Source organism: Larimichthys crocea, unplaced genomic scaffold (genome assembly GCF_000972845.2).
Source record: "Larimichthys crocea isolate SSNF unplaced genomic scaffold, L_crocea_2.0 scaffold288, whole genome shotgun sequence".
Lineage (NCBI taxonomy): Eukaryota > Metazoa > Chordata > Actinopteri > Sciaenidae > Larimichthys > Larimichthys crocea.
The window spans coordinates 237,024-253,613 of record NW_020853787.1 but is presented as its reverse complement, the minus strand read 5'-3'; the positions used below and the strand labels follow the sequence as shown (position 1 = coordinate 253,613).

The following is a 16,590-nucleotide window of genomic DNA, read 5'->3' as shown; positions in this document are numbered from 1 at the left end:
CCTGAAAAGAAAATTTGTGTTTGAGCTTTGTTTGGCGGGACTAAACACACAACAAAATCACGGAAATGAAGTAAAGTGTGCCAGTTGTCATCAGTCTGACCTTTGGGGGATCTCCTTCCAGAACTGGACCAGGTCCTGGTTTCCATGAGTGGTAGTGGGTTCCATTTCCTCATGTTTTCGTATCAAAGCAGCAACAATAGGTCAATCCGTGAATTTAACGTCAGCATGGTGTCAACGGTACGTGCCTACAGTACAGACCTACCCTCAGCTGCTGTTTCCGGACCACACGCACAAATACAAGAGGCAGCTGAGACAAACAAAGGGCGAAAGAGACTTTGTAACTGGAATACAGAGAAATCAGATAAGTCTGTGTTAAGTAATTTAATCAACTGATACCACAACCATTACCCACCATACCACAACAAGTGTTTTCAGAAGCGTGTTTTCCATTTATTATAGGATTGGCATCACTACTGCATTAAAACTAAAGTGTTTTTTATCCTTATACCAGTAAACTGCAGCTGGGTTCGAGCAGAACACCTAAAAAGATAATGTAAGCGAGTTTACAGTCACATTATGGAGGGTTTGTTCCTCTGCTGGACAGGAAAGCCACGGACACGAACTGAAACAGAGACGGCCGCGCAGACAGATTGTAAATAGACGTTAGTTTACAGGATCTGGAACCAGGCAACAGCTCACTGAAGACGCAAACCGACACTGAGCTGTCACTGATGGAGATGAGGGTGGTCGCAGCTGTAGGTGTCGGCACTGTGGTCAAAACGCTGCAGTATATTCATATACAGTGAAACTAGGTCAGGCGTTGCTACACCGCAGTCACACGACAAGCAGCATAATTCATCTTTCACAGTACTTTCATAGTTTTTTACTTGTGTGGTCGGCTGGCACTGATAAATATAACTCTTTACGGGGTTATATTGATTTATTCACGACTCCACTGTGGTGTACAGTATGAAGCATTGCGTGGTGACAAGCAGAGCTAAAGATTCACAGTTTTCAGTGACTCCGTCTATCGTCTACATAAAGAATAGAAAATAAATCGTGCTAGTGTGATTTCACCGAGAAATCCACGACTCTGACTGCAGCTTCAATAAGCAGCTCTTATTTTGATCTTCGGTCTGGACTGCTGCGGTTGTCACTCGAGATTTCAATAAAAGTGTCAGATAATAAAGAGACAAATCAGATTTAATACCCACAAAATGAACCCGTGCTTCATGCTGTGACATTTAACTCTTAAAAGACGTCAAATATTTAAATATTGATCAAAGATTAGCACACATCAGACTTAACTTCTGAGTTCTTTGATGACACAGCCATCGCTGGACGTGTATCGACTTCCAGAGGAAGGTGTTCAGACTCGAACACCAACATGACTTCTTGACTTTCTTCTATAGATTTCATATCGATGAGTAATTTCTCATCCACCTTGTGCATACGAGCTGCAATTTCCCCAGTGTGGGATCATTAAAGTCTCATCTTATCTTATTAATATTGATTCATTTGCACAGCATCAGTATGATTAAAGAAATTAAAAACATAAATGCAGATGAGTGAGAGTATTTCATGCACCTGTAGCTGTAAATGAAAGGCATATTCATACAACATGAGTCAGTGTATGCCTGTAAAAATATAACATCTATAATTAAATACAACATGCTTTATCCACAATACACCACACATAATTTATTAAGTAATTTATACATGAAAAGCACAATTTTACTCTGCAACCTGGGGTTGTATTCAAGGATCTAATTAATGATATAGTTCAGATAATGCTTTAATTTTATTTTTAGACTTCTTCTATTGTGTTGGCACGTCCATTCAAACAACGCGCCGCAGGAGGCGTCGTGTTTTTGAAAAGGCACATCTGTCTTTTTGCATTTCCTCGCGAAGCTTTGAAGCCTCGAGCCGAAGCATGACCCACATATACAGTCGAACACGCCTGACGGCGCTCAGACACTAACTGTTCTGCTCTATACACTTAAAATATCACAACCCCAGCCTTCGCTCACACGACTGTGAAGTCAAAAACTAGAGACGGGCGTGCAAATATCTGTGTTTGCAGGCCTCAGGAGTGTTTGCGTTACCACAACCCAAACACACTCACTGAAGATCAGTCTTAAGGTTTTAACCCACACCTGTGAGCCGCTGATTACAGACGATTAATTGGCCGGAGCCTTTCTGTCCATGCACACACAGGAAACAATAATTCTGCAGCAGCAGCAGCAGCAACAGGCCTTTCATGTGCAGGGTGGGCGACAAAGGTTCTTTATGTTTACTTGCATGAAAACACCAAAGGTGTAAAACTGAAACAGACTGACGGAGCACAGATAAACACGAGATCTCCTACCCAGTTAGAGTCAGACATGTTGAAGACGACAGCGAGGAGCTTCAGCCAGAGACCCCACATCTGTCTTCATCCTGAACTAGACAGATAAAAACCAAGTTAAAAACTATAAAATGATCTTCATTAGAAGATACTGTGAAATTTTAAGATATTTAAAGCCTGTAACAGAAGCCAACTATGGAAATGTTTAAATGTATTAAAACTCAAAATATACAAAGTCACACACTATAATTTATAATTATACTTTATATTGACCTAACAGATTAATTTAGTCAAGTCAGAGAAACAGCAATATACATGAAATATAAAATATGAAAAAATACTAGACAAGTTTAAAAAAAGACATCTAAGAACAATAACAGTTAAACACAGTGACATCTATCAAAAATAAGATGGTTACAGTGTAAACAGTACTGTAAACAGATGGACCTTTGTAAGAGTAGTTTTTAAATTTGAATTTGTTTTAAATTTAATGGATTAATATCAAATTAAATTCCTTTTTTTTAAATATTTTGTGAGCTAACCTCACAATATAGTTTTAAAGAAATTTAAACTGGAAATACGACCGTTAATGTCAGTTTGTCACTAACTTTTACCTTTCTAACCGATTTTAACATTAAATATTTAACAGCACAAACCCTCAATGTAGCGGACACGACGCTATATTCACATTTTAGTAATAAAAACTAATTAAAAACACTAGTTTGTACAAATCTGAACGTTAATTACCGTCTGAAAATGAACGCCAAACTTCATGAATTCAAATTTCAACCGTTAAACGGTTCCCCGGAAATGAGTTAATTTAATTTCACAATAAAATACTGGTTTTTTTTAAATGATTTTAACGTTTGTATTATAGCTCATAGTAGTTTTTAACGTTAATGTATCTCTAACGATACTGAACACATTTTATTGAGGCCAAATTTGACAAAACTATAACGTTATTTAACAAAGATTTTGGCGCTTAACGGAACAATTTTACAATAAAATACTGTTTTTATGATTTTAACGTTCGTATTATAGCTCATAGTAGTTTTTAACGTTAATGTATCTCTAACGATAGTGAACACACTTTATTGAGGCCAAATTTTACAATAAAATACTGTTTTTTTAATGATTTTAACGTTTGTATTATAGCTCATAGTAGTTTTTAACGTTTATGTACCTCTAACGATAGTGAACACACTTTATTGAGGCCAAATTTTACAAAACTATAACGTTAATTAAAGATTTCGGCGGTTAACGGAACAATTTCACAATAAAATAACAATGGGAGTGAGTTTTTAAAAAAAATTCTAAATAAAGTAAAGTAAATGAAGCGTTGACGAGTTATATCGCAATTATAAAACTGTAAAATATAAATAAATCATGTACGTCGCTCATAAATACGATTCGATATAAAAACTACAACTCCCAGCTGTTTCTGTTTGGAAAAGAACTACAACAGGTGTCAGGTTACAGCTTGTCCACTGGGTGGCGCCAGAGCAGTTGCATTTATACCTGCCTCAAAGGATGCTGGGTAACTTCCTCTCAGGATCAGGCCGCTGTAACGGGTGTGACATCACGCAGGTAAACATCGTCTAATCAGGTGTAAACTCACCTTTTACGTCACTTTTTGTGCGTGTAGCGGCGTTTTGTTGTTTATTTGTGACGTCGGGACGTTTGTGCGCGCGTCTGTTTTCAGCCCTCGTGACGGAGTTAGCCTCGCTGCTAGTTTAAAGTAGCATTGGATGTAAACAGAAGCACGTGCTCATTTAGTTTTGTGTTTTTCTTCCAGGATTGACACGTGGTCAGGTGGTCGGTGGAGTTATCAGGTGGATCCGTGATCTGCGAGGCATGGTGAGCCTGTCTAACACACTGAAATGACATGATAGCACAATTATGACTCTACATGAGCTCATTGGCCACTATGTGTACCACCTGGGCAAACAGGTGTATGTAATTGTTACACTTCAGTCAGGAAGAAGGCAATAAAAGAGCACAGGTGAGCATATTTTAGTAAATATATCAGCTGTGCATGTGCTGCACTGACTTGTTTGGGTAAAAAAGTGTGTGTGCACCTAATTGAATCAATTAGGGTGAGGAGCTCAGAGTAGAACCGCTGCTCCTCGGCATCTCGTGAGGATGCCTCCTGGACGAGGTGAGATGTCCTAGGCACGTCCCCTCCGGGAGGCGGCCCCGGGGAAGATCCAGGACACACCGGAGGGGCTATGTCTCTCGGCTGGTCTGGGAACGCCTTGGGGTCCCCCTGGGAGAGCTGGACCGAGTGGCCGGGGAGAGCGAAGTCTGGGCTTCCCCTGCTGAAGCTGCTGCCCCGCGACCCGATAACGGATAAAGCGGAAGAAGACGAGACGAGTGAACAATCAGAAGTATTCAGTTTGAACTGTGTCAGTGTTATGGCAAAGCGTACTAAAGATGAGAGTGCTTGTCATTATGCCCAACAGTGTGTGGTAGTGTAAGGCCTCCAAGAAGCAGTATGGAACGGAGCCCTCAGCCATAGAGTGCAAAGTGATGTCATATGATGGATAATTGACTAACTGATCTCTGTCGTTGGCAGGAGGACGTACGCGCCGTGATGTCCTGCTTTTCCAGCCCCGTGTACACCCGCTACTGGCAGCACTACCAGCAGGCGATGGCCTGGCACCAGAGACACCGGCGTGCCTATCGAAAGGCCTGGGAGGCGGCATACGGCCCCGCGTACTGCCGGGAGCAGCAACCCAGCAGCCGGAGGCGATATGAGGACTGGCATGCTGACGAGGAGAGCAGCTCGGACAGCGAGATCGAGTGCGACGTGAGCAACATGGAGATCAGCGAGGAGCTCCGGCAGTACTTCGCCCAGACGGAGAAACACAGAGAGGAGCTGAGTATGTGAAGCAAACTATCAGGTGAAGAGTTGTCCTGCCGTGTGTCTGTAAATAATGTTTTCCGTCCTCGCTCGCAGAGAAGCAGCAGCAGATCGAGGCCGAGCAGCACGACAGCTACGTGCCGGCCGACCGGGACCTTCGCGGCGGCGGCGCCTCCTGGCGAGGCAGCGCGGCTCCTCCCTTAGAGCGACCCGGAGAGAGACGCGGTGCCGAGATGAAGAAGCTGTACGGCAAGGACGCGGCGAAAATCCTCGCCATGGAGACGGCGATGCAGCTCAATTTCGACAGGAACTGTGACCTCAAACAGCCCAAGTACTGGCCCGTTATCCCGCTGAAACTGTAACAGCTGTGGGCACTGGGCAGGAAATCCCTGTGGGAAGACGGCAGCTTTGTCACGTAACGGATGGAGGCTGTCGACAGCGTCGGCGGTTAATTTAAGCACGAAAAGTTGCAGAAAATTAGCCGAGCTTCTGTCGCCGACCTTCGTTCTTTGATTTCGATGCTGCACGTAGTGTTGAATCTTTTACATACATTATTTTTAACTCGGACATGAACGCGGGAGGCGGCAGTGTCAGCTGAGGGTCAGAGGTGGAGCAGAGCGGCCCTCGTACGCGGAGGTGATGTGAATATATATGAACAACGTGCCTGCGTGTTTCTGTTTGTTCACCCTGCAGCTCCTCTCATACCCGTCAGCTTCAGTTAAACACAGGAACACTGCCGCTCCTCGTATTCCACTTCTCATCCACAAAGACGACGCTGAACCTCGGCCTTCATGTCGTTTCTATCATTTGTTTTTTAGACTGAGATGTGTTTTGATATCAGTGTTTGTTTATAATAAAATCTTTTTATGTCTCCATAAAAGCCTTTGTCCTCTCTGTGTGTCTACATCTTAACACATTCACAATTAAAGAAACATTTCTGCACGTAATCACAAGAAAGTTTCAGTTTTAATACGGGGATTTGATGGTGTTTTGGCTTTTATCGCATGTTTTCTGCAAGTCGGTGAGGCAGGAAGGGGGCCTGGTTCTGGAGAGCTTTGAACTGGATGTGGTTAAAAATATATTGTGATCTTATTCTTTGTGATATTAACTGCTTATTTACAGTCGGCTCAGTCGGTTTTCTAACCGAGTGGTCAGGCCAGATGATTAATGACAGAGGAAGGAACAGAAATTATATTTATTTGTAAGAATTTTCTCTCAAGACTTTATTTTATTGTTTAAATGAAACCTTTTAAAGGGGGAGTAATAACTCAGACATCCTGAAACACGAGCAGCGCCAACCAGACACAGAGGTCACAAACTGAAACCGATGGAAGCTGTTCGGCTTTGTGTTTTATGAGGTCATGACACATAAAACTGACTCCCGCAGTGTCACGTTTGTGATGTTTCCATGCAGAATACGAGCTCGTCCTCCTCACGTCACCTCCTCACGTGAGAGTTGATGTTGATTGGATTAAGAGGGAGTGATCGGCTCCTTCGCTGTGGATTAAACAGGACGGACGAGGCCGAAAACTCTGGAGACGATCACTGTGTGTGTGTGAGCACACTTTAACATTGTTCAGAAGATTTATTCAATCAGGTAATCTCATTGGGATCAGCATCAGGTTGTTTTAAGGTGGAATGAACAGGATGAGAGTACAGGATGTCTCTATAATTTATGTTTACAAATGTTTTCTGGTTTAAATCTTCCGTTTTTTTGTATTTATTCAAATGATTTAAACCCCAAAAAGCTGTAAATTTAACTATATTTGAGTTTAATTTGGCTTCAGAGCAATGACATTTGAACCTTGGTGGCACCGGATAATTTGGCTTCAGAGCAATGACATTTGAACCTTGGTGGCACCGGATTAAAACTGAAAAACCCGGACTTTGATAAAAACATCTTTGAAACCAGGACAGGACAGGACATAAAAGATCATGCTCAGACATTTCTGCGTGTTTATGTGCATCACAGACAGATGTTGACATCGATAACACGAGTTTCTCATGCATGAAAAGACGAGCAGACAGATTCATCTAAAAATCAGCAAAGATGTGGATCATCGACGGACCGAACGGCACCTGGTTGCACAAACAAGCCACCTGTAACGACACCCACCTGTCAATCAAAGCGTCCACGCTCTTAATCCTGCATAACTTTAAGCCTTAATATAATGTGAACAGGTGAGTTGTATATAAATTCACCCTCAGTACAGTTGTCATGAACGGGGAAATTAGCTACAGAGACCAAAACTGTTTTTTGTACCAGGCTGTAAACATGTTTATTTCTGCTGTGAAACATGGGGACTTATGGAGACTGACTCACTTCTGGAGCCAGCCTCAAGTGGACGTTTGAGGAACTGCAATTGGGTTTTTTTTGGCACTTCTTCAAACCAAACCACAGTCTGGACTCATGCTGATCATCTTCTTGGTGAATCTTCTGGTTGAGATGATAGAAAACGTTCGTTTGGCGGGAATTTAGCGTCGGCTCTGCTTCTGTTTCACTGGAGGCTGAACTGAAACCAGTAGCAACTTTTTTTTTCCAAGCATATTACATTCGTCCCTTCCCTCTCTCTCTCTCTCTCTCTCTCTCATTCATAACATCTGTTTCCAATATCGCAGCAGGGCTGTTTATCGCCTTCAGGCCGGTGAGAAGCTGAGAACAGACAGGATGTAGCCAAGTGACATGATTTACTGCGATGGGGGGAACTGGAGCAGTTTTTTCTGCAGGAAGCCGTCGTAAACTCGTCTTTCGGCTCTTCTGCTCGCTCGCAAGATACTACTTTCCTCCCATCATCGTCAGCATCATCATCCCCTCTTTCATCTGCTCCTCTCATCATCTCCTCGCTCATTGTCTTCATCGTTATTCTTTCCATTTCACCCTCCCCGTCTTCCTCCTCCTCCTCCTCCTCCTCCTCCGTGAATTCGCTCTTTGTGCTCGCTGCAGTTCATCTCCTCTCTCTCTCTCTCTGCTCTGAATGTGGAAACTCGTATCCTCCTCTTGCATCCTCTCCTGTGGATTTGCCCGGCGCTGATCTGCAGAATGGATACTGAGCGCAGCAGACAGACTTCAAAGGGCTGCAGATTTTAAAAAGGATTGTTTAATTCTGACAGAATAAATGATCACTCAGAGAGAAAGTGGAACGATCCACTGACCTGATTAGAGTCGCAACATACCAGCACTTAAATTACAGCAATAGTGCCGTAATAATAGTCTGGGGACGGCTGAATATAAACCATAATTACTGTTTTAAATGTGTTGAGTTTGCAAGAAACAGTACTTCTGTTTCTTATAATTTACTTCTAATTGTTAGGAAAGCACACAAAAGAAACACTTAACACATCCAGGCTGTGTGTTGTTATGTAATGTTATGAAATACATGGAACCAGCCTCAAACAGCTCGTGGGGCGTCTAAATATCTGGTGCACATACTCACTGATGATTCTGATATTTACAGCAAAAGATTCAAATCCAGGCTCAGATATGAAAAAATTAAAAGTTAAAGTGTCTTCAACGGTGGCTGCGTTGCTCGTGGTGTCGTGCGTGTTCACAGGGACAAACAGGAAGTGAGGAAAAGGGGCGGGTTTATACACTGAGTGTTTGACGAGGGGATTGGCAGCAGGTGTGGAGCTCAGGTGAGGAACCCTGCAGGATGTGGAGGGAAGCGCAGAGAGTTATGAACTCACTGCTGAGCTGATTCATCAGTCTGTTCCTGCTGGCAGGTTCAGAGCGTCGTTAAAGGATATTTCCAACGTTCAATTTAAGGAATGTGATCCTCACTTTTGTGTCCCTGGCATCTGTTCTTCATTTTCCCGTAGCAGGCTTCAAACTATATCACAGAAAAACCTCCAACCTGACGTCCAAGACTCAGTTATTATGCGTTCAGCGTCCCCACGTCCCGACCTTTAGACTCCAGTCTGCTGCTCCGTCTCTCCGGCATCTTAAGACTCTCAGCGGCTCTTAACGGGGCACTGTGTGATGATGTGTCAGAGTCAGTCGTCGTTGTCATCGAGAAGGACCTGTTGCCATGGCGACGCCGCGATGCACAAAGCTTCATTCTTCGATTGCGCACACACATCCCAATCACACGAGCCCACGCAGACAAAAAAAAGAAGCCACACAACATAAATATATACGTACATACATACATGACCCACAGACAGCAGGGGATTGCCTTTCTCCCACTGGAGTCATGGTGATGATGATGAAGATGATGATGAAGATGATGATGAGCCCATCCTGCTTTGCATTCCCCCCACACGGTGACTCACGGTGCGCTCGAGTGCTGCGGCTCTTAAGCTGCTGGTGTGTGCCTGCAGTTTAATACAGTAGGTCACAGGTGCAACATCTTCCCGAGTCACGTGACTCTTGAGGAGGTCACATGACAGACAGACAGGGTGTGTGTGTGTGTGTTTGGGATTTGGGCGTGTGTGTGTGTGTGTGTGTGTGTGCAGTTGTTGGGATGACAACATAACATCATGTGGAGCAGACTGTGGACCAAATCTGGGCCAGCGGGATTAGCGGCTCGTCGGATAAATTGGATGGAGGGGGTGGTGGTGGTGGGGGGATGGGTGTGTAGACGTGTGTGTGTGTGTGTTTATGTGTGGAGGTGTGTGTGTGTGTGTGTGTGTGGAGGTTAAGCCATCCACACACAGTCCATGATCTTCAGATGACACATGGCCGTCATGAAAACATGAGAGTGAAACTTTGCAACCGCACCGGCATGCAAATCCGGCGGACACAGGTCAGGCGCAGGTGCTTCTGAGGATGACGAAGCATGATGGGATTAGTTTGCATGAATTTGCATCAAAGTGTGCCGACGTCCTGTCTCATCTCACAGAAAGAAAACTTGAAATCACGATAAAACACATTTACATGCTGATAGCTCGAGTGTGTGAATGTGTGTGTGTGTTCGAGGTGGAGTAACCTTTGTCAGCATCTGACGCTTCTGTTCAAGGATGAGAGGGAAGCGTCTCCTTGGCGACCGACGGCTGAGGGGCGGGGTGGGAGGCGAGAGCGGAGGGGGTGAAACTGGGTCATCATCAGCACCATAGATTAAGGGCCCGGATCTCGACACACACACACACACACACAAACACAGACACACTTTTGCTGTACATAAAGTGAGATTAGAGAAACTTCCCAACGACACAAGGTGCAGCGCCTCGATCTCGAACTCTGCCAAAGGTTTCCCTTTTAGAGGAAGCCAGGAGCCCATTAAAAAGGCAAGGATTAGACTGAAGTCACAGCGGGAGGCTCGCAAAGCCGTCGCTGAGACGCTCGTTTGTTTCTGTGTTTGCTCGTGTGACAGCCTGTGTGCAGCATGACCGATAAAACGCTATCAGAGGCAGATAAATCAATAACCAAACAGATAAGCAAGTCGGGGAGACTGAAAGTTTGACTCGAGGATGAGACAAACACAGCGTGCACGAAGGATAAGCTTCAGCGTGTGTTGGAGAAAATACAAAAAATGTAGAGCGATGGCGAGATGGCACGCCGTTTTAGCATTGGCATTTAATCATGGAAGCGAGCGACAGCTGACAAAATCATTTCAGCCAACTAAACCCACAGAAGCTGGCTGGAAATGAGAGCGTTTGGCTACCCTGTCAGAGCTCAGGCTTCATGAATATTCGATTACAATTACAACAATCAAGGTGCAGTGCAACAAGGATATGTTCGAGTGCAAGCTGGAGGTCTTCAGGTGGTTTTTGGTCTGGTAGGAACAGGTAGGACGTGGGGAACAACAGAAAAGTTTAGATTGCCCTGACCGTACGATTGTCATTCATTGGAGGAGCTAACATATCAGAACCGGGGACTACTTTGTTGCCAGCATTAAGGATTTGAATTTATCTTGCTGAGCAGTGGGGTAACATGAGACCTTTTGGTTTTGATTGAGGAGCACACACGGCGCCACCTTCTGGGTCATCTGAAAGGGTTTCACTGTGCAGGCTGGGAGGCCCGTCAGGAGGGCGTTGAGTCAAAGTGCAAAGCAGATAACTGAGGCAAAGGTCATCAATTATGAAGTTTCTCACTACCCTGGTTGGGGCAAGAGATAAGGAGTCGATTTAGATGTTGATGTCATGGTGTATTCGGTTTTCATACAGCCTGACTGCAACTTTAATTCTTCAAGTCCCACGACTTTGAGGCATCGCATCCTCAACGACCTAGAACCCTGTATCAGACAGAGATAGACATAAATAGCTCTCAGCAGACAGCAGCGATTTCCCAAGGCTTTGAACAACAGACACTGTAGGTCACAGTGAGGTCAACCTCTGGGATCAGAGCTCAAAGCCTGATAGTCAGTGTCAGCGTGCGACACAAGAGATTCATGATAGTCTGGAGCGACGTGTCAAGTCGACAGTTAAAAGGTCAACACGATGCCTGTGGTGAGGCTGAGCATCACAAAGGAGACAAAGGAGGAGACAACAACCAGCAGATAAACAACATCGGTGCTCTGTGATGATCCTGGACGATGCAAATTTAGTGGCAATCCATCCAATAGTTATTCAGAAATTTCACTCAAACGTAAACTTCATGATCGCTACAGGAAAGTCAGCAAATGGGTTCATCCTCAGGGGATCATGAGCGTCTTAAGAAAAGCTCATGCCAATCCATCTAAGAGTTGTTGAGGTCTGTACCAAAATGATGGATTGAGAAACCAAAAACTGGTTGACCTGATACCAAACGACAACGATTATACCAATAATTCTGGTACAAAATCCTGAAAGTTGTGCCGCACTCCCGTGGTCTCGATTGTTTGGTGTAAGGTGGACCAACAATCACGTGAACGGTGTCAACAATAGGTGCTCTCTCTCTCTCTCTAGCACCGTCAGAAAGCTGGCAGGCATCTGTGGAAGTGCAATAACTCTCAGTAGAAGAAGCCTCGGTTCTGTTGTAGAAAAGCTTAGATTGCAGTTGAGTGAGAGTTTCTCTTTCCTGTGTCTTATCATTTGCATGCAGGACAGCTGTGGCCGAAAGCTGCTTTTGTTTCTGCTCAGTTCTTCCTCTAAATAACGAGATCCACAGTCTTTGCAAAATCTTAAAATTGAGACTTGGTAGCCTGATTGGGGCTAAACATGGACTTACTTCTGCACCACCAGGCTTATTTTTAACAAACTCAAAGACGTGGTCTTGTTGCTGGTTGCTCCTAGTGGACAGCTTACTCACTTATTTATACCCCACTTTAACTGTCCACAAGCTGATTCTCTTCCTGAAGCTTTCAGTCAGCAAAGCAGAAAGCTTCAAACACGTTGGCGTCGTGTCAGCCTCTCTCGCCTTCGGCTGAGCCGATCGTGGGAGTAGAAATCATTGTACTGGTACACTGATACGATTTCTCTCAGTCAGTCCCCTCTTCACGGCTATCTTATAAATTTGGTTTCTGGCTCTCGGTGGATTCAAACTGTTACGAGACCATTCTAGGAACTGATAGCATCGCTGAAAGATCAGAGGAGCCTACCGGCAGTGTCTCTATGGCAACAGCAGAGCCGGTATCACTGCAAGATCGCTCTGATGTTGACGCCGTGACCATGAGAGCCTCAGCTTGTTGTGAAACTCAAGTTTGAAATCAATTTGACTGCCTTTAGAGGTCTTTTATTCCTCCGCTCTCCCATTAACTCCACATCCGATGACATGAGCTGTGACGTCCTCATTACTTTGGGACGACCCCATTTAGGCTTCACTTTTTCTCCTCTCTTCTCTGTCTCGCTGTAATGAGGAAAGACAGGCATTGGACGGGCGCTCACAGGCTTTCCTTTTTAATGGACGCCAAGAGTTATGGAGGCAGGGAAGAAGAGTCGCTCGCTGAGCTCGTTCTGAAGCCCGGCAATTGGTCAAACTTGCTCAACATGCTGCATTATTCAGCAAAGTCAGAGGCTGCAGGGATCAACGCTGAACACAAGGCTGCAAAATGCATGCTCACACCGAACAAACACATTGTTTGAGGTTCAAACTACAGGCGGCGTTCATGGATTTATCTCTGGTGAACTCTTTGTCTGCTCTAAACCTCCCTTTTATTGTTTCTCATATGGCCAAAGGGGATTATGTGTGAATCCTGGCTCACAGCATACGTGCTTTTGATATGATGAGCTGCACAAACCATTTTCTCCCTATCTGCTCACATATCAAACAGGAAACCACGTAGAGATGTGAGCCTGCAGCGACTGTGGGGACCTCCACGACGTTGACGTTTATAGGATCGATAGAACCGCTTCAGCTCCATCAGCTTCCTCTGTGACCATTTTCACAATGCCGATGGTCCCTCTCCTTCCGCTATGTAGCCAGAATGATGACGTAAAGCGTTTCCACCAATGCATCTTCCGGGTACTCACTCTTTATGTTCTCAAAGTAGCAAGTTCAAGTATGGAAGTACGCAAGTTGGGCTGGGGTTAACGAGAAGACAAGCCGAGGAGAAGACGGGCCGCAAATAAACAAGACAGACATGTAGATTAAGTCCATGTGTCTTTTCTCCTGAACTCCATCCAAAGCGTCGCTGCTTTAGAGATAATTTGTGGCAACCACTGTGATGTCTTCGCACACACACACATAATGTCAGTTTGCTGTGATGTGAGGCGACTGAATCCCGGGGAAACTTGGGTCGAGGAATCCTACTTAAAATCACGACTCAAAGAGACGTTTCGTTGCATTTTTCCAGGTGGGATCTAAAAGATTTCCAACTTTTTAAACGCCACATTTGTTAAAAACATTATGCGTGATGGTGGAGAGTGCCAGCGAGCACTGTATCTCATCTTCTGGACAAGTCTTTAATCTGTGTGACCCAGCGAGGGATTATGGGGGCTCTGGGAGACAAATGGGACTTGAAACTCACCCTTCAGGCTCATGACTGACAGTTCTGAGTGATTCAGTCTTGTAGTAGCAGCGGCCCAATGTCACATAAAGAAGAAGAGCATCCTCTGTATTAAATTATGTTATCATAATAAGAATAAAAACTGCCACCTAAGCTCGCAGACTCAGAACAGACTGACTGGAACTGGCAAAGTCTTTCACCACATGTTGCGGTTTCCAAATATATTTCCTGCATCTGTTTCTGTTCTTGCTTTTATATTTATCTCTCCACTGAATCTTAAACGGGAAATTTTTTTGGCTTTAAATGTGACCAGATCAACAATTTTTCAATAGGAGTGCACATAAATACACATTTATAGACTTTTATAGATCAACAACTACATTAATGACGACAATTGGGCACTAAAATACATTTTTTGACATCCTGAAATGTCTATAAATATTGAACCAACTCCATTTTGTATTACATTAACTTATTACATGACAGTATGACACGAATAGAGGCTCATTTTCCAACCAGGAATCAACTATTTTGATAGTAGATGGCGGCGGCGGCTCTTGGTGACGTCACGGATACGGCATCTATTCTTTATACTGTCTATGGTTCCAGCTTGTTTTTCTTTGTCTCATGTGATAATAAACTTAATATCTTTAGTCTTTAAGGACAAACTGATACCATAATCTTGAACTTTAGGACATTTTATTTACATTTTATGGAAAGAACATGTAGTTGGAGCCCTAATTCATATGATAACATGATAAAACTGTATCTTTTCAGATGGTAGCTGCTCCCCCGGAGCTGCATTCAACATGTTTTTAGTGTTTCGTGGAAACAGACTTTAAACCTGGTCATTCATTTATGCAGTGGGTCGGGTTTCCTCGTGGCTCAATATCAGAGAACCATTCAAACGTCAAAAAGTCAGTGTGATGGGTGACCCTCTTTGATTCTCCGGCATATGGTGGAGAGTCGGTGTTAATTTCAGCCCTCGGGGGAAAATGGATCCACGCTAAATGTCGTATATCATGTTAGCTGCTCTGCTGTCTGACGCTTTGTCGGAGGAAAACATCAGGCGCTGGTGGGGTCACCTCTGTCTGCACTAAAGGGGGGGGGGGGTCCTCCACTGCTGTCTGGGCTGAGCTTTGTCTGAAACGGGGCCACGTGGGCCCGAATTAAAACCTTACTTAAGAGGATTCAGGACAGATGGTGCTCCATTGTTTCAGGATGTGTTTATTATTAGTAAATGGGGTGAATAATGAAAACAGCACCTCCTTCTCCGGATAAACACACCCACTTTAATTTGAACCATTTCCCCGGTACACCAGGACTCACCTTGCTTGATCTCTCATTGGACTGGGGGACGTTGCGCTCAGCCAATCAGCACCCCGGGAGGCAAACAAAGAGTCCCCGTCTTAAACGAAGCCTGGCACATGGCTCTTTAGCAGTTAAGGAGCTCTGATTGGAGAGTAACAACAACAAACAGGAAGATTATGCAACACACAAGGAAACTGAGCATCCTTCAGTGTGTGTGTGTTGGCCTTGACATTGGAAATAAGCGTGTTATGACTTAAACATCATCATACAACAACCATGTTTGTCCACCGAGTGGGCCACACTTCACAGCAACATGTTTCCCCTTGTTCCTCTGCAGGTTTAATATGTACAGATGTGTTAAAATGAAAGGTTTGTGTTTAAAAAGATTCAGTTTCCTTATAAATTGGCACCAAATGTTCCTGTTTTGGGATCTAATATCCAGATAGTGTTACAATATGTTATTATGTTGGGAGGAAATATCCAGATTTTTTATTCCAACATTGTAATTTAAAGGTTTTTTGTCTGATTTTCTGATTTTGTGGCTGCACAACCTCCCTGCTAAGACACATTCTCCTTAAAATAAACATTTGTAACTCCTGCAGCACTTCATTCTCCTTAAAATAAACATTTGTAACTCCTGCAGCACTTCTCGGGCGCTGCCACAGTCAAATATATTCAGATTTGTAGCTTTAGTATTGCAAAATGTGGATATTTTGGCCGATTTTTCTCATTCTATGGCTTTAAGACCTACATTTGTAGTTCCTGCAGCACTTCTTGGAAGCCGCCGCTGTAAAATATTGTTGGGTCACGGCCTTTCTATCTGTGTGTGTGTTTGCCTTGACAGTGCTGCAACATGCCATGACTCAAACATCATCGTACACGACCACGTTTGTCCGCCAAGTTCTGATTGGAGGCTTAAAAATATCTGAAAGTGTTAAATTAACCATGTCAGGCGCCGTGTTCTTATTGCACAGCAGATCTTTTTTCTCTTATTTCCGACCCGTCCTCCCTTCCCTGACTCTCAGCTCACCAGATGGAGAGGGGGCGGTGAGTGTGTGTGTGTGTGTGTGGATGCATGTGTGTTAGTGTGTATTCATGCATGCATGGTTACCCGTGAGTTTGCATATTTACATCTCCTGCACATTTTGTCCTTACATCTTCCTCTCTCTGCTTCACAGAGAACAGAGGAAATGGAAGCAATGGCAACCAAAATGACATGTAGGTGAGGAAATAAAGTTAATTGACTCCATGAAGACGATCATGTATCA

General features: G+C 44.1%; 1 protein-coding gene and 1 long non-coding RNA gene across 2 annotated transcripts; one reads left to right on the top strand and one right to left on the bottom strand.

Moving 5' to 3' along the window:
- Nucleotides 1-3,805: 3,805 nt before the first annotated feature.
- gemin8 (gem (nuclear organelle) associated protein 8) lies at nucleotides 3,806-6,074 on the top strand. The gene is made up of 4 exons (XM_019262588.2): nucleotides 3,806-3,934; nucleotides 4,143-4,204; nucleotides 4,923-5,229; nucleotides 5,307-6,074. The coding sequence occupies exons 2-4, from the start codon at nucleotides 4,202-4,204 to the stop codon at nucleotides 5,570-5,572; spliced, it is 576 nt and encodes a 191-aa protein (XP_019118133.2). The 5' UTR covers nucleotides 3,806-3,934; nucleotides 4,143-4,201; the 3' UTR covers nucleotides 5,573-6,074.
- Nucleotides 6,075-7,578: 1,504 nt separating this feature from the next.
- Nucleotides 7,579-9,300, bottom strand: LOC113744915 (uncharacterized). Its single transcript, XR_003461895.1, has 2 exons — nucleotides 8,645-9,300; nucleotides 7,579-8,285 (listed from the first exon to the last, which is right to left on the bottom strand). It is a non-coding gene; the product is annotated as an uncharacterized LOC113744915 (long non-coding RNA).
- Nucleotides 9,301-16,590: the final 7,290 nt, after the last annotated feature.